Genomic DNA, 18862 nt, shown 5'->3' on the forward strand with positions numbered 1-18862 from the left:
AGGGTAAGGGAACCCAGGAGAACTGCTCTGCCACGTGGCTCCCAGTCTTGAGATTTACAGTGATGGGATTAATTTCCGGGTTGTCACTGACCAATCATTCTGACTCAGAGTCCTTCCTTGTTGTGCATGCATTGCTCAGCCAAGATGGATGCTAGTGAGAAGGATTCAGGGAGGTGGTCAGACATGTGGTGTCTCCTTTTGACCTTCCCCGAACTCTTCCAGTTGGTGGTCATTTATTAGTTCCATGTTCCTTACCAGGACCTCCTGTCATAAAACAATTCATGCAAATGGTTACTCTGGTATCTGGGAAGGGTAGGTCATTTCAGTCAGTGAGCTTCCCCAAACAACTGTCCCTGAGAGACTTCTTGGGAACTGGGACAGAGGTATCTTTCTTCTGTAACTTCTTCCTGCTGGTCATGCATGTAGTTCTGCCTAGCAGAGTAAAAGTCTCTCTCTACCTGATCTAAGTTGAGGTATTCTGTATCTGAAACTGGATTCCATCCTTGTAGTAACAGCAATTTAGTCTAAAACTCTCGGACCCTGTCAGAGAAGAAACAAGGGCCAAACAGTATACCTTACAAGATGGTTATCACTGGTCCCCAGAAAAGGAAGGCAAAATTTGGGGTAAGGCAACAGGGTGGTGTTCCAGGAATCTTGTGCTCATCCTAAAGTTAACATCTTCCACCTGGGTGGGGATCCCAATTCCATAGAAGAACTCAAAGATATTGTTATGGGTCTTCCTTGAGTAAGAACCAGATCTTGCCCTAAGGCTGTACCACCCTTTGATTGTTTCTCCTCTGTTTTTATATCCCCTCCCTTCTCTTATCAGCAACTGTTTGGATCTGCCCTTTGAAACCTAAGGAATATTAGTTCAGTCAGTTCACTCACTCAGTCATGTCCAACTCTTTGTGACCCTATGAATGCAGCATGCCAGTCCTCCCTGTCCATCACCAACTACCAGAGATCACTCAAACTCATGTCCATCTAGAGGGATGATGCCATCTCATCCTCTCTGTTGTCCTCTTCTCTTCATGCCTCCAATCTCTCCCAGCATCAGACTTTTTCCAATGAGTCAACTCTTCCCATTAGGTGGCCAAAGTACTGGAGTTTCAGCTTTAGCATCATTCCTTCCAAAGAACACCCAGGACTGATCTCCTTTGGAATGGACTGGTTGGGTATCCTTGCAGTGCAAGGGTCTCTCAGGAGTCTTCTATAACATCACAGTTCAAAGGCATCAATTCTTCAGAGCTCAGCTTTCTTCACAGTCCAAATCTCGCATCCATAGATGACCTCTGCAAAAACCATAGCCTTGACTAGACGGACCTTTGTTGGCAAAGTAATGTCTCTGCTTTTGAATATGCTATCTAGGTTGGTCGTAACTTTCCTTCCAAGGAGTGTCTTTTATTTTCATGGCTGCAATCACCATCTGCAGGTATTTTGGAGCCCAAATAAGTCTGACACTGTTTCCCCATCTATTTCCCATGAAGTGGTGGGACTGGATTGCCATGATCTTCGTTTTCTGAATGTGGCGCGTTAAGCCAACTTTTTCACTCTCCACATTCACGTTCATCAAGAGGCGTTTTAGTTCCTCTTCACTTTCTGCCATAAGGGTGGTGTCATCTGCATATCTGAAGTTATTGATAATTCTCCCGGCAATCTTGATTCCAGCTTGTACTTCTTCCAGCCCTGCATTTCTCATGCTGTACTCTGCATATAAGTTAAATAAGCGGGGTGACAATATACAGCCTTGACGTACTCGGTTTCCTATTTGGAACCAGTCTGTTGTTCCATGTTCAGTTCTAACGGTTGCTTCCTGACCTGCATATAGGTTTCTCAAGAGGCAGGTCAGGTGGTCTGGTATTCTCATCTCTTTCTGAATTTTCCGCAGTGTATTGTGATCCACACAGTCAAAGCCTTTGGCATAGTCAGTACAGCAGAAATAGATGTTTTTCTGGAACTCTCTTGCTTTTTCCATGATCCAGCAGATGTTGGCAATTTGGTCTCTGGTTCCTCTGCCTTTTCTAAAACCAGCTTGAACATCAGAAAGTTCACGGTTCATGTATTGCTGAAGCCTGGCTTGGAGAATTTTGAGCATTACTTTACTAGTGTGTGAGATGAGTACAATTGTGCAGTAGTTTGAGCATTCTTTGGCATTGCCTTTCTTTGAGATTGGAATGAAAACTGACCTTTTCCAGTGCTGTGGCCACTGCTGAGTTTTCCAAATTTGATGGCATATTGAGTGTAGCACTTTCACAGCATCATCTTTCAAAATTTGAAAGAGCTCAACTGGAATTCCATCACCTCCACTAGCTCTGTTTGTAGTGATGCTTTCTAAGGCCCACTTGACTTTACATTCCAGGATGTCTGACTTTAGGTGAGTAATCACACCATCGTGATTATCTTGGTCGTGAAGATCTTTTTTGTACTGTTCTTCTGTGTATTCTTGCCACCTCTTCTTAATGCAGAGTTCCAAAGAATAGCAAGAAGAGATAAGAAAGGCTTCTTCAGCGATCGATGCAAAGAAATAGAGGAAAGCAACAGAATGGGAAAGACTAGAGATCGCTTCAAGAAAATCAGAGATATCAAGGGGACATTTCATGCAAAGATGGGCTCAATAAAGGACAGAAATGGTATGGACCTAACAGAAGCAGAAGATATTAAGAAGAGGTGGCAAGAATACACAGAAGAACTGTACAAAAAAGAGCTTCACCACCCAGATAATCACGATGGTGTAATCACTTACCTAGAGCCAGACATCCTGGAATGTTAAGTCAAGTGGGCCTTAGAAAGCATCACTACGAACAAAGCTAGTGGAGATGATGGAATTTCAGTTGAGCTCTTTCAAATCCTGGAGGATGATGCTGTGAAAGTGCTGCACTCAATATGCCAGCAAATTTGGAAAACTCACCAGTGGCCACAGGAGTAGAAAAATTCAGTTTTCATTCCAAGCTCAAAGAAAAGCAATGCCAAAGAATGCTCAAACTACTGCACAATTGTACTCATCTCACACACTAGTAAACTAATGCTCAAAATTCTCCAAGCCAGGTCTCAGCAATACAGGAACCGTGAACTTCCTCATGTTTTAGCTGTTTTAGAAAAGACAGAGGAACCACAGATCAAATTGCCAACATGCGCTGGATCATGGAAAAAGCAAGAGAGTTCCAGAAAAACATCTATTTCTGCTATACTGACTATGCCAAAGGCTTTGACTGTGTGGATCACAATACATTGTGGAAAATTCAGAAAGAGATGGGAATACCAGACCACCTGACCTGCCTCTTGAGAAACCTATATGCAGGTCAGGAAGCAACCGTTAGAACTGGACATGGAACAACAGATTGGTTCCAAATAGGAAACCGAGTACATCAAGGCTGTATATTGTCACCCTGCTTATTTAACTTCTATGCAGAATACATCATGAGAAACCCTGGGCTGGAAGAAGCACAAGCTGGAATCAAGATTGACGGGAGAAATATCAATAACCTCAGATATGCAGATGACACCACCCTTATGGCAGAAAGTGAAGAGGAACTAAAAAGCCTCTTGATGAACATGAATGTGGAGAGTGAAAAAATTGGCTTAAAGCGCCACTTTCAGAAAACGAAGATCATGGCATCCAGTCCCATCACTTCATGGGAAATAGATGGGGAAACAGTGTCAGACTTCATTTTTTAGGGCTCCAAAATACCTGCAGATGGTGATTGCAGCCATGAAATTAAAAGATGCTTACTCCTTGGAAGGAAAGTTACGACCAACCTAGATAGCATATTCAAAAGCAGAGACATTACTTTGCCAACAAAGGTCCATCTAGTCAAGGTTATGGTCTTTCCAGTGGTCATGTATGGATGTGAAAATTGGACTGTGAAGAATGCTGAGCACCGAAGAACTGAGGCTTTTGAACTGTTGTGTTGGAGAAGACTCTTGAGAGTCCCTTGGACTGCAAGGAGATCCAACCAATCCATTCTAAAGGAAATCCGTCCTGGGTGTTCTTTGGAAGGACTGATGCTAAAGCTGAAACTGCAATACTTTGGCCACCTCATGCGAAGAGTTGACTTATTGGAAAAGATTCTGATGCTGGGAGGGCATCAGAGAATGCTGGGGGCAGGCAGAGAAGGGGAGGATAGAGGATGAGATCGCTAGATGGCATCACCGAGTCGATGGGCAGGATTTTGGGTCAACTCTGGGAGTTGATGGACAGGGAGGCCTGGTGTGCTGCAATTCATGGGGTCTCAGAGTCAGACATGACTGAGCGACTGAACTGACCTCAACTGAACTGTTTGTAAACAGTTTTGAACAGTGTAATTAACTTACAAAAGACGGAGCATATATTCAACACCACTTCTCCAGTACTTCACATTAATTTTTTTCACACTGAAGCAGGTTGGTTATTCGAATCAGTTGTTGTATTGCTCCCTTGTTTCCAATAAAATTCTACAGATCACAAGAATATAGATGATAAGAATGTCATTTTAAACCACTATTTGTATTCATACTAAAAGGCAGGGGATAAGGAAATTTTTAATAACTGTACTCCACCCATTACAAAACTTAAATTGATTTGACTTCAGGGTGAGGGCTAAAACATATGCAATGTGTTAAAAAGCACAAATCTACACTATTGTTCAACACACTGTTATCATTACTACTACACCATTTTCTCTTCAGACTTGCATGCACAAAGTTTTAAGAAAATGATTGCAATCAATCTTTTAATAACCTAAGTGCAGTTCTTTTAAAGTCTAATATCTATGGCTGAGGAAGTTTTAGTCATTCTTTGCCTCAGTTTTCCTATGCAAACAGATAACAGTTTTATCTATATCATAAATTCAGCCTCTCAACCCTCACCCCCGGTAATATCCTGACCTTCAAAACAGTAGTAAAGAAGAAAGAGAAGCCAGAATGTAATAATTTGCTAACCTCCTGGCTTGAACATTACAAACCCAGATGTTCTGATACTCTTATTTAATTGTAAGTCTGGGTAAGATTTATTGTGAGTACTGCTTTCTGTGAAAAGAAAAAGAGGAAAGAGGAGAAAAGGAGAACAGTAACTTAAAGCACAAAAATGAATTAGTAACAAATTAGCAGTTTTACTTCTATTTTCCAAGTGAATGCTTTAGCTGACAAACTACACTGTTTCTTCTCTTTGAAAAAAAAAATTAAGTGACATATAATTTACAATATTGTGTTAGTTTCAGGTATACAATAAGGTGATTCAGACGTATATGTATATATATATCTGAATATATATATTCCTTTTCAGAGTCTTTTCCATTTTATGTTACACAGTAGGTCCTTTGTAATAAATGATATCATTCTGAGAGAGTCATTTCCTAGGCACGTTGATAGGGAGTCTAGGGGTCCCCAAGGAGAGAGGGGTCTGGAATTCTCAAGGAGGAATAAAGGACAAACTTTTTTTCTTTCTCCACATTCCTTAGGATTATATAACAATAATGTATCCTGCCTAAGAACAGTCTTTGGATTCAACCTTCTGTTATCTTAAAATTATGGGAGTAGACCTGGTCTTTACAAGGATGTATCTTGCCTGAGGACAGTGTTATCTTAAAATGTAAATTATGGGAGTAGGTCTGATGAGGTCTTTACACCCTCCAGACATTCTTTGGATTATATAACCTCATTGTTAACACAAGCAAGTGGGTACTCTTTCTGCCCCCTTCTGATGCCTATGTCAGAAGCTTTCTCTATCTCCTTTATACTTTAATAAAACTTTATTACACAAAAGCTCTGAGCAATCAAGCCTCGTCTCTGGCCCCGGATTGAATTCTTCTCCTCCAGGGGCCAAGAATCCCGGTGTCTTCGCGTGATTCAACAACAACCTTTCAATTCTACATACACCATTCTGGAGCTTGCCTTTCATTATTGTTGTTCTGGCTATACCTCATAGCACTGTGGGATCTTAGTTCTCTGGACCAGAGATTGAACCATGTCCTCTGCATTGGAAGCACAGATTCTTAACCACTGGACCATCAGGAAGTCCGTGATTATCTATTTTATTTAGAGTAGTGTGTATCTGTCAATCCTGAACTCCTAATTTATCCCCCTGCCCCTGCTAACCCCTTTGGTAATCATCAGCCTGTTTTCAGTATCTGAGCCTATTTTTGTTCTGTAAGTAAGTTCATTTGTACCATTATTTTAGATTTTGCATACAAGTGACATCAAACATTTGACTTAATATGACATCATATGTCTGACTTAATATAATAATCTCTAGGTCCATGTTGCTGCAAATAGCATTATTTCATTTGTTTATGGCTAACAAAATACTCATTTTATATATAATTAGAGACTTTTTAAATGATAAAATATATTTTAGTAATGTATACTATTTTCAATAATAAAAGTATATTTTATTAAAGAACAGTGTAAAGCAATATACATCATCTTTGTCATAGGTCTTATTTATTGTGCCTGAGCATAGTGCTTTCTGAATCTTAAGAGTAATGAATTGAACCCTCCACCCCCATTATCTGGTATGGTCAGTAGACCAAGTAAAAGATGTGAAGTTATTTGAGAATAAAACATTATTTTTCACTTTCAAAAAGTGACTGCAATTTGTGTAAGGTACTAAGTGTTAAAGGGATCTGGCACATTAAAACAATCTAACAAAAACAAAACAATTCCAGTCCTAAATATTTTGTATGAATGCCTCTGGGCCCTTCAGAGGTGCTGCAGTAACCAACATAGTCCAAGAGTTATTTTTTCCTCTACTTTTGGGTCATCACTAATTAGCTTGAGCTATTTTTCAAATAGTCTCTTAGGGCTTAAATATAGGAAAAAAGAGCTTGTTCTTTATATTTAGAATAAAATATATATGGAATTTAGAAAGATGGTAACAATAACCCTGTGTACGAGACAGCAAAAGAGACACTGAAGTATAGAACAGTCTTATGGACTCTGTTGGAGAGGGAGAGGGTGGGAAGATTTGGGAGAATGGCATTGAAACACGTATAATATCATGTATGAAACGAGTTGCCAGTCCAGGTTCGATGCACGATACTGGATGCTTGGGGCTGGTGCACTGGGATGACCCAGAGGAATGGTATGGGGAGGGAGGAGGGAGGAGGGTTCAGGATGGGGAACACATGTATACCTGTGGCGGATCCATTTCGATATTTGGCAAAACTAATACAATATTGTAAAGTTTAAAAATAAAATAAAATTTAAAAAAAAAAGAATAAAATACCCAATGACAATTCTAAAATCACAAACATTCTGATTGGCAGATTCAAATACTTCAATATTGAATGACCTGTAGCATATATATGTAAATGCTATGCTATGCTAAGTCACTTCGGTCGTGTCCGACTCTGTGTGACCCCATAGACGGCAGCCCACCAGGCTCCTCCGTCCCTGAGATTCTCCAGGCAAGAACACCGGAGTGGGTTGCCATTTCCTTCTCCAATGCATGAAAGTGAAAAGAGAAATTGAAGTCGCTCAGTCGTGTCTGAATCTTAGCGATCCCATGGACTGCAGCCTACCAGGCTCCTCTGTCCATGGGATTTTCCAGGCAAGAGTACTGGAGTGGGGTGCCATTGCCTTCTCCATATATGTAAATAGATATATCTAAATATGTCTGAAAATGTATGTATGTTTAAACAAACATATATATACTAGCATAGAATTTGTTTCCACCTGTGTCCAACTCTTTGCAACCCCATGGGCTGCAACACAACAGGCCTCCCTGTCCCTCACCATCTCCCAGAGTTTGCCCAAGTTCATGTTCATTGCATCCGTGATGCTGTCCAGGCATCTCATCCTTTGATGCCCTATTCTCCTTCTACCCACAATCTTCCGCAGCATCCAGGACTTTTACAACAAGTCATGTTTGCATTAGATGACCAAATCACCGGAGCTTCAGCTTCAGCATCAGTTCTTCCAGTGAATACTCAGGGTTGATCTCCCATAAGATTGATTGGTTTGATCTTGCTGTTCAAGGGACTTTCCGGTGTCTTCCAGCACGACAATTCAAAGGCATCAATTTGTTGATGTTCTGGCTTCCGTAAGGTCCAGCTCTCACAACTGTACGTGACCACTGGGAAGACCATAGCCTGGACTATACAGACTTTGTCAGCAGAGTAATGTCTGCTATTCAACACAGAATCTAGGTTTGTCATTGCTTTCCTGCCAAGAAGCAATCATCTTATGATGTCATGGCTGCAGTCACAATCTGCAGTGATTTTAGAGCACAGGAAGAGGAAATCTATCACTACTTCCACCTTTTCCCCTTCTATTTGCTGTGCAGTAATGGGCCCAGATGCGATGATCTTAGTTTCTTAAATACTTAGTCTTAAGCTGGCTCGTCTACTCCTCTCTGTCACGCTCATCAAGAGGCTCTTGAATTCTGTCAAGAGAATGCACTAGACATAGCAAATACCCTTTTTGAACAACACAAGAGATGACTTTACACATTGATATCACCAAATGATCAATACCAAAATCAAACTGATACATTCTTTGTAGCTGAAGATGGAGAAACTGTACAGTGAGCACAAACAAGGGCCGGAGCTGACTGTGGCTCAGAAGATCAGCTGTTCATAGAAAAATTCAGGCTTAAACTAAAGAAAACTGGGGAAAATACTAGGTCAGTCAGGCATGACTTAAATCAAATCCTGTATGAATTCGCAACAGAGGTAATAAATAGATTCAAGGGATTAGATCTACTTAACTGTGTGCCTGAAGAACTATGGACAGAGGTTTGTAATACTGTACAGGAGGCAGAAAACAAAACTATCCCAAGGAAAAAGAAAAGCAAGAAGGCAAAGTGGTGATCTGAGGAGGCTTTACAAACATCAGAAGAATGGAGAAGTGAAAAGCAAGTGAAAGAGGGAAAGGTAAATCCAATTAAATGCAGAGTTTCAAAGAATAGCTAGCAGAGACAAGAAGGCCTTCTTCAATGAACAGGTTTTAATAATAAAAGAAACAACAAAAGGGGAAAGACTAGAGATCTCTTCAGGAAAATTGGAAACATCAAGGGACCATTATATCCAAAGATGGGCACAATGAAGGATAAAAACCTAGTAGACACTGAAGAGATAAAGATGGAAAAATTACATGGAAAAACTGTATTAAAAAGATCTTAATGAACCAGATTACTATGATGGTGTGGTTAGTGACCTAGAGCCAGACATTCTGGAGTTCAAGTGGGCCTTCAGAAGCACTGCTGTTAACAAAGCTAGTAGATGTAATGAACTTCCAGAAGAACAATTCAAACCCCTAAAGGATGATGCCAACAAGGTTTTACATTCCTTATGTCAGCAGCTCTGGAAGACCCAGCAGTGGCCACAGGACTGGAAAAGGTCAATCTTCATCACAATTGCCAAGAAGGATAGTACCAAAGAATGTGCTAGCCATCAGACAGTTGCTCTCATCTCCCATGCTAGTAAGGTCATGCTTAAAATCCTGCATGCAAGGCTTCAGCATTATGTGAACCAAGAACTTCCAGATGTCCAAGCTGGGTTTAGAAAAGGAAGAGGAACTAGAGATCAAACTGCCAGCATTCACTGGATTATAGAGAAAGTAAAACATCTTTCTCTATAATCAGATGTCAGAAAAACATCAATCTCTTTTTCATCAACTATACTAAAGCCTTTGACTGTGTGGATCATTACAAACTGTGTAAAGTGCTTAGAGAGATGGGAATATCAGACCATCTTACCTGTCTCCTGAGAAACCTGAATGTGGTTCAAGAAACAGCAGTGAGAACCCTGTGTGGGAAACTGACTGGTTCAAGACTGAGAAAGGAGTACCACACGGCTGTCTGCGGTCACCCTGTCTGTTCAACCTACATGCTGAAGACATCACAGAAATGCTGGGTGGGCTGAGTTACAAGCTGGAACACAGTATTATATACACATAAATATTACCATCTTCCTTCCCAGAGACACATGCTATGTGTTTTATTATATTTAAATTTTATATGGGTTAATCTTATATTTTAACAAATACATTAACACTCTAAGTCTTCTAGAACTGTTAAGAAAGTTCTAGGACCCACATCAGATTTTCCAACCTGGGGTCTGGGAAAGGTACTGAGAACCCCAGAGAATTTGACTTTGGAGGCCAGTGGGATTTGATTCCAGAACTTCCACTGGACTGGGGAAACAGACTCTTGCAGAGCACAAAGGAAATCTTGTGCACACCAGAAGCCAGAAGAAAAGAACAGCGTCCCCACAAGAGATTGTGCCAGACTTGCCTGTGAGTAACCAAAAATCTCTGGTGGAGGCATGGGTCGACAGTGGCCTGCTGCAGCGTCAGGGGCACTGAATACAACAGTGCATGCACAACTCCTTTTGAAAGAAATCACCATTATCTTCATTACTCTTACTATAGTTTGGCCTCAGGCCAAACAACGTGGAAAGAACAAAGAAGCCCAAATCAAGAGAAAATTTGATTAAAGACTGATTAAACATGATCCCGCCCGTAAGAACAAGACCCAGTTTCCCCCAAAATCAGTCTCTCCCATCGGGAAGCTTCCACAAGCCTCTTATCCTTATCCCTCAGAGGGCAGACAGAATGAAAACCACAGTCGCAGAAAACTAACCAAACTGATCACATGGACCACAGCCTTGTCTAACTCAATGAAACTATGAGCCATGTAGAGCCACCCAAGATGGACGGGTCATAGTGGAGAGTTCAACAAAATGTGGTTCGCTGGAGAAAGGAATGGCAAACCAGTATTCTTGCCTTGAGAACCCCATGAACAATATGGAAAGGCAAAAAGACATGGCATTGAAAGATGAACTTCCAAGGACAGTAGGTACACAATATGCTACTGGAGATGAGTGGAGCAATAACTCCAGAAAGAATGAAGAGAAACAGTCAAAGAGAAAAAAAAAAAAAAGCCCAGCTGTGGAGGTGACTGATGATGGAAATAAAGTCAGATACTGCAAAGAACAACATTGCAAAGGAACCTGGAATATTTGTCCCATGAATCAAGGTAAATTGGAAGTGGTCAAACAGGAAATGGAAAGAGTGAACATCGACATTTTAGGAATCAGTGAAATAAAATGGACTGGAATGGGCGAATTTAATTCAGATGACCATTATATCTACTACTGTGGGCAAGAATCCCTCAGAAGAAATGGAGTAGCCTTCATAGTCAACAAGAGTCCAAAATGCAGTACTGAGGTGCAATCTCAAAAATGACAGAATGATCTCTGTTCCTTTCCAAGGCAAGCCACTCAATATCACAGTTATCCAAGTCTATGCCCCAATCAGTAATGCTGAGAAAGCTGAAATTGAACAGTTCTATGAAGATCTACAAGACCTTCTAGAACTAACACCCAAAAAAGTGGTCCTTTTCATCATTGGAGACTGGAATGCAAAAGTAGGAAGTCAAGAGATACCTAGAGTAACAGGCAAATATAGCCTTGGAGTACAAAATGAAGCAGGGCAAAGGTAACAGAGTTTTGCAAAAAGAATGCACTGGTCATAGCAAACACCCTCTTCTAACAACACAAGAGATGACTCTACATATGGACATCACCAGAACGTCAATACCAAAAGCAGACTGATTTTAGTCTTTGCAGCCAAAGATGGAGAAGCTCTATACTGTTAGCAAAAACAGGAAAAGGAGCTAAATGTGGATCAGCTCATGAACTCTTTTTTCACAAAATGCAGACATAAATTGAAGGGAGGGAAAACCACTAGGCCATTCAGTTATGACCTAAATCAAATCCCTCACAAGTATACAGTGGAAGTGACAAATAGATTCAAGAGACCAGATCTGAGAGTGACTGAAGAAATATGGATAGAGGTTTGGGACATTGTACAGGAGGCGGTGATCAAGACCATCCCCATGAAAAAGAAATGCAAAAAGGCAAAATGGTTGCAAAAAGGCAAAAAAAAAAAAAAAAAAAGGCATTTTTAAAAATGCAGAAATGCCTCTGAGGAGGCCTTAGAAATAGCTGAGAAAAGAAGAGAAACAAAAGGCAAAGGAGAAAAGGAAAGCAATGCCCATTTGAATGCAGAGTTCCAAGGAATAGAAAGGAGAGATAAGAAAGCATTCCTCAGTGAGCAATGCAAAGAAATAGAGGAGATAATAGAATGGGAAAGAACTAGAGAACTCTTCAACAACATTAGAGATACCAAGGGATCATTTCAGGCAAAGATGGGCAAAATAAATGACAGAAATGGTATGGACCTAACAGAAGCAGAAGATATTAAGAAGAGGTGGCAAGAATACACAAAAGAACTACACAAAAAGATCTTCATGACCCAGATAACTACAATGGTGTGAGCACTCACCTAGAGCCAGACATCTTGGAGTGTGAAGTCAAGTGGGCCTTAGGAAGCATCACTAGGAACAAAGCTAGTGGAGATAATGGGATTCCAGCTGAGCTATTCCAAATGCTAAAAGATGATGCTGTGAAAGTGCTGCACTCAATAGGTAAGCAAAATTGGAAACTCAGCAGTGGCCAAAGGACTGGGAAATGTCAGTTTTCCTTCCAATTCCCAAAGAAAGGCAATGCCAAAAATGTTCATACTACCACACAATTGCACTCATTTCACATGCTAGCAAAGTAACACTCAAAATTCTCCAAGAAGGCTTCAACAGAACGTGAACTGTGAACTTCCAGATGTTCAAGCTGGATTTAGAAAAGGCAGAGGAACTAGAGAGCAAATTGCCAACATCTGCTGGATCATAGAAAAAGCAAGAGAGTTCCAGAAAAACATTTACTTCTGCTTTACTGACTACACCAAACCCTTTGACTCTGTGGATCACAAAAAACTGTGGAAAATTCTTAAAAGACATGGGATTACCAGACCACCTTACCTGCCTCCAGAGAAATTTGTATGCAGGAAAAACAACATTTAGAACCAGACATTGAACAACAGGCTGGTTCGATACTGGGAAAGGAGTACATCAAGGCTGCCTATTGTCCCTCTGCTTATATAACTAAAGGAAATCAGTCCTGAATATTAATTGCAAGGACTGATGCTGAAGCTAAAACTCCAAAACTTTGGCCACCTGATGCAAAGAACTGACTCATTTGAAAAGACCCTGATGCTTGGAAAGACTGAAGCCAGGAGAAGGGGACGACAGAGGATGAGATGGCTGGATGGCATCACCGACTCAATGGACCTGAGTTTGAGTAAACTGTAGGAGTTGGTGATGGACAGGGAGGCCTGGCATGCTGCAGTCCATGGGGTCCCAAAGAGTCTGATATGACTGAGCGAGTGAACTGAACTGAACTGAACTGATGCAGAGTACATCATGCAAAATGCCGAGCTTGCTGAAGCAAAAGCTGGAATCAAGATTGCCAGGAGAGATATCAATAAGCTCAGATATGCAGATGACATCACCCTTATGGCAGAAAGTGAAAAGGAACTAAACAGCCTCTTGATGAAAGTGAAAGAAGAGAGTAAAAAAGCTGGCTTAAAGTGTAACATTCAAAAAACGAAGATCATCATATCTGGTCCCATCACTTCATGGCAAATAGTTGGGGAAGGAATGGAAACAGTGACAGACTATTTTCTTGGGCTCCAAAATCACTGCAGATGGTAACTGCAGCCATGAAATTAAAAGAAGCTTGTTCCTTGGAAGAAAAGCTATGATTCAACCTAGACAGCATATTCAAAGCAGAGACATTAGTTTGCCGACAAACGTCAGTATAGTCAATGCTATTGTTTTTGTAGTAGGCATGCGTGGATGTGAGAATTGGGACCATAAAGATAGCAGAGTGCCAAAGAATTGATGCTTTTGAACTGTGGTGTTTGAGAAAACTCTTGAGAGTCCCTTGGACTGCAAGGAGATCAGACCAGTCAATGCTAAAGCAAATGAATCTTGCATATTTATTGGAAGGACTGATGCTGAAGCTTCAGCTCCAATACTTTGGCCACCCCATGTGAAGAACTGACTCACTGAACAATACCCTGATGCTGTGACAGATTGAAGACAGAAAGGGTGGACAGAGGATGAGGTGGTTGGATGGCATCACCAAGGCGATGGACATGGGTTTGAGCAATCTCTGAGAGTTGGTGATGGATAGGAAAGCCTTGTGCACTGCAGTCCATGGGGTCTCAAAGAGTTGGACACCGCTGAGCAACTGAACTCTAGGTCTTGTCCAATACAGCTTAGACTTTTTACATTTATTCATAATCACTCCATGGTGTCCAACTCTTTGCAACCCCATGGACTTTAGCCCATCAGGCTCCTCCATCCATGGACTTCTCCAGGGAAGAATACTGGAGTGGGTAACCATTCCTTTTTCCAGGGGATCCAACCCAGGGATGGAACATGGGTCTCCCACATTGCAGGCAGATTCTTTACAGTCTGAGCCACTAGGGAAGCCCAATCTAAGATTAAGAAGTTGAATGGCTATACTTTTTAATCCTGTTTTCCATCTTCTTTGGGTTACAATGTGACATAATTTCCCTTATGATGAGTTTTTTTTTTTTTCACTCCAATCTCTTATCTAGGCCTTAATTAACTGAAGATTTTTATAGAGGAAAAATTACTATTTGTACTTTGCAAGCTTAGTCCTTTAAAGCCATCACATTTTGTTTCTTCAAAATCCTTGGCCATGAACAACCAGTGTATTTGAAGCCAGGGGTTGAATGAAACATAATTTGAGGTGGGGAAATATATAAGTGGACCACATCAATTCATGATTTCTTATATCCAAACTATTTATCTACTTACACCAATATTAATCCTCCCTTTAACTGTGAAACTGCTTTGTGATAGGAATGGGAAGGAAGGGAGATGGCATAAATTGAAGCGAGGTTGAACTGTTTCCAGCTCTTGTTTAAGTGCAGACTTAAGAGCAACATATTGGTACTTTCAGCCAAAATTTCCACTAGCCATCACATTTGTGGTAAAGAGACAAATAGCTTTAAAATTATTGAATTAGAAAATGTGTTTTTCATGATCATAACCAGAGAAGGCAGTGGCACCCCACTCCAGTACTCTTGCCTGTTAAATCCCATGGATGGGGGAGCCTGGTGGGCTGCAGTCCATGGGGTCGCTAAGAGTCAGACATGACTGAGCAACTTCACTTTCACTTTTCACTTTCATGCATTGGAGGAGGAAATGGCAACCCACTCCAGTGTTCTTGCCTGGAGAATCCCAGGGAAGGGGGAGCCTGGTGGGCTACCGTCTGTGGGGTCACACAGAGTTGGACGCGACAGAAGCTACTTAGCAGCAGTAGCAGCAGCAGCAACTAATATATAGTGAAATACAGATCCTGGCTAAGGAGCTAAACTATTTTAATGGATTTTAGTGACAATGTCTACTTCTTACAAGTTTAAACTAAGAAATGGGAAAGATGTTTTTTCAACAAACATATCTGTACTTCAATAAAATCATTTCTAATTCTGACCCTTGATTGTTATGTTTATTTTCATTTTATTAGTAAATTGTTCTTTATAATCCTTATCAAGATTATATTTTCTTAAATCATCAAATTTTATATTAATGTGTTCCAAAAATAAAATGTTGAATAATGAATCAAGTTTTTAATATCATTATAGGTTTTCAGTATGTGTTAAACTTATATATACTTTATGAAAATTTTTAATATGAATAGACTATAATGAATAACGCTAAAATCAACACTGCATTATATAATTTTAAATTATACCCTATCATATTTATTTACCTTTATTCTTTTGTGATATAAGCTCCCAGCTGATTTTTAACTAAACATTAAGGAACATATTTGTAGTTTTGCAGTATAATCATGCATACAATTTTAGTACACATTTCAACCATTTATAAATGTTTATAAAAATGCACATTTCCACTTCTGATGTTACACCCTTTTAACTGCTTGAGAGCAAAGAGTATGTCTTTTTTAAATTTGCCAACTGAAGGTGTATCCCCTGGTGGGTGGCCAATGATATTATGGATGAATGAACATTTCTCAAACCTTATTAATAAGAAAATGGGGAGCTGGAACTCCCACTCCCACCACGGTAAGGAGGGGTCCCTCCCACCATGGTCTGTCAACAGAGACTGCTTGGAGAGCCCAGACACTACCTCCACCTAGCAGGAACAGAGCAGGGATCTCAATAGAGAGCCGGAGATGGAAATCGCGAAGAGCTGGGAGCCCTGCTCTCACAGGCGGGACAAAAGGTCAGAACCAGCACCGAAGCAAATCAAAACTCAGACCAGAGGAAAGGATGGGAAACTATCTATGTTCAGCTGAGGCGAACAGGCGTTCTCTCAGAATGACATCCCGGCCAGGAACTTTAAAAATAACATTGACAGATCTGCCTACAGAGAGAAAAAAATCTAAATTTATACAGAGAAAGCCATAATTAACAAAGTTAAACGCTGAGAGACTCGTCGTCGGACATTAAGGTCCAAATAGTTAACTCACATGAGGAATCATAGGATCTTCCACATCCTCAAATCCAAAAAACCATCTAATTTTCAGTTCTTGACTCCTCAACCTGAGAGAAAATTAGTAACCAAAATGCACCGGTCCCCACCCCGCCGCCCCCCGGGGCGCAGGCTCGCTCTCTCCCAAACTCAGCCGCGGCCGGAGCCTGGCACGGACACCGCAGCCCCCCGACGCCGCCGGCGCCCCTTTCCTCACCCTTCCGAGGCTGCCCCCGCTCCGGAACCAGACCGCGGCGCGGGCGCGCGGTCCCGGCGGCGGCTGGGGGCTGGAGATGCCGCAGCCTGAGGCCCGGGGCCGGGAGCGCGGGGTGCGGGCCGGTAGCGCGGCTCCTTGGGGCCCCGGGGTGCGGCTTTCGGGGACGGGGAGCCGGGAGGGCGCGTCCGGGAGAGGCTTAACATGGAGCCTCAGAAGGAACGCCTATAATTCGCGCAGGGCCCACCGTGTCCCGCCGCCAGCGCCGCCGCGCGGGACCTTCGCCGCGCGAGGACAAGGGGCCGGGCGCGGGCGGGCGGTGTGTGGTCCCCACACCGCGGAGCCGCCCGTCGCCGCCGCCCGCCAGCCCGCGCGGCAGGGGCCAGCCGCCCGCGCGCTCCCCGAACGCTCTCCTGGGTTGAGGCCGGCGCTGCCCCGCCGCGTGGGACAGGAGGGCGGCCCGCCAGGGCGACAGAGCTCGTCTTCAAGAACTGTTAAATGCTCTCAGATATAATTTTGCATGAAAGTGTTAAAACAATATAAAAGTGAAAGTCGCACACTCGTGTCCGACTCTTTGCTACCCCATGGACTATACAGTTGATGGAATTCTCCAGGTCAGAGCAATGGAGCCTTTCCCTTCTCCAGCGGATCTTCCCAACCCAGGGATGGAACCCAGGTCTCCCGCAATGCGGGCGGATTCTTTACTGTCTGAACCACCAGGGGAAGCCCTGGTGGACAAGATTATTTATAACATTTTGAATGAAAAATGCTTTTGATCAGTTTCATAAGGAGGAAAACAAATCACAGTGATAAGCTCCACTGTTCTCTAAAATACAGATATTTGCTGGAAAGCAGATGTTCACAGGTTAGTGGCACGGAATGAGCCTCTCAGAGAAGATTCTTTTAGAGACCTGGGTTACTAGAATTATTGGAGTAGAATGGTTAAGAGGCTTCTCTGAAAGAGAAACCCTCTCTGCCATATTTCAAATAACTGTAGAAAGAAGAAACGAGCATTTCAAAGTGCATTTTCTTCTAGGAAATTCAAAATGCATTCTAAGAATGGGCTAGTTACTTCATTTTTGCACGAGAAGAAAATTAATTTTCTTTTAATAATAGAATCACTGAACAGCCATGCCTAAAAATAATAACAACCAGCATTTCAAATCTTTTTAGTGTCCCTAGGCAGAAGGCTCAGAGAAGGCAATGGCACCCCACTCCAGTACTCTTGCCTGGAAAATCCCATGGACGGAGGAGCCTGGTGGGCTGCAGTCCATGGGGTCGCTACGAGTCAGACAGGACTGAGCAACTTCACTTTCACTTTTCACTTTCATGCATTGGAGGAGGAAATGGCAATCCACTCCAGTATTCTTGCCTGGACAATCTCAGAGACCGGGGAGCCTGGTGCGCTGCCGTCTATGGGGTCGCACAGAGTCAGACACAACTGAGGCGACTTAGCAGTAGCAGTAGCAGCAGGCAGAAGGCTACTGGCAAGCAAATGGAACTCGGTAATTAACAAGCATTTTGTTCTGGTCAGACTGTATGTTGAATAAAGTCCATCTTTCATTTACTCATATTTATTTAGCCCCTAATCTTTGTCAGGCTGAATGCTAGTTACTAATAAGGAATAAATAAGGTATATATAGTATAGTGAGAAGACAGATATATATAAATAATTATACAAATAAATGCAAAATATCTGAACAGTGTGACAGATGACAGTCATAAGCCGTCATGAAAATTGAACTAAATAAGCAATAAGATATATTGATTTACTTAGTCAAAGGTGTCAGAACTATCCCTGTAAAATCTGATAGCTTAGTATGTTTCATTTCTTAAATATGTTAATAGCTATGTTTATTTGCCTGTTAATTTGTTGGTTATTCATCACTCCAAGTACATCTGAGAAATGAAGATGATCTGAAATATCATGCTAGAGATACACTTCACTGATGGAGTTCAGACATGTGAGAGACATGCAAACTGTCATCTTGGTAGACACCTATGTTCATAAAATACATTTTGATCTCCAAAAAAGCATTTTGTATTTTTCAAGATAATAATGATTTTAAATGCAATGTCATTCAAATGTATCTTCAGGCTAAATCTTTAAAAGTATACACAGGACTCCTGGGAGGCAGTGGAGTATGAGAAACAGAAAGAAATTCTTTTTGATAACTAGTGAAACACCTGAGGCTAAGTGACATTTTATGATCCCATGTCGTGCAAACTCAGGGGAAGGAAAGGGTGCCATGATTTTTCAGTTATTGCTGAAAATTTTAACTATGATGTAAATACAGAAAAGA

The 18862-nt window shown here is 41.6% G+C and overlaps 1 protein-coding gene across 2 annotated transcripts; it reads right to left on the minus strand.

The window, feature by feature from the left end:
• Positions 1–228: 228 nt before the first annotated feature.
• On the minus strand, positions 229–16904 carry LOC113906373 (early nodulin-20-like). Of its 2 annotated transcripts, XR_003514860.1 has the most exons (4): positions 16563–16904; positions 16344–16416; positions 16001–16237; positions 229–264 (listed from the first exon to the last, which is right to left on the minus strand). XR_003514860.1 is itself a non-coding variant. In XM_027564409.1 (3 exons), exons 1-3 carry the CDS (start codon positions 16763–16765, stop codon positions 16187–16189), a joined length of 327 nt encoding a protein of 108 aa, XP_027420210.1. In that variant the 5' UTR covers positions 16766–16904; the 3' UTR covers positions 15651–16186. The 2 variants fall into 2 exon arrangements, 1 of the variants encoding a protein (XP_027420210.1); XM_027564409.1 differs by lacking the exon at positions 229–264 and having other exon boundaries at positions 15651–16237.
• Between the last annotated feature and the right edge of the window lie 1958 nt (positions 16905–18862).

The sequence above is a fragment of the Bos indicus x Bos taurus genome, chromosome 16 (assembly GCF_003369695.1).
Source record: "Bos indicus x Bos taurus breed Angus x Brahman F1 hybrid chromosome 16, Bos_hybrid_MaternalHap_v2.0, whole genome shotgun sequence".
NCBI lineage: Eukaryota > Metazoa > Chordata > Mammalia > Artiodactyla > Bovidae > Bos > Bos indicus x Bos taurus.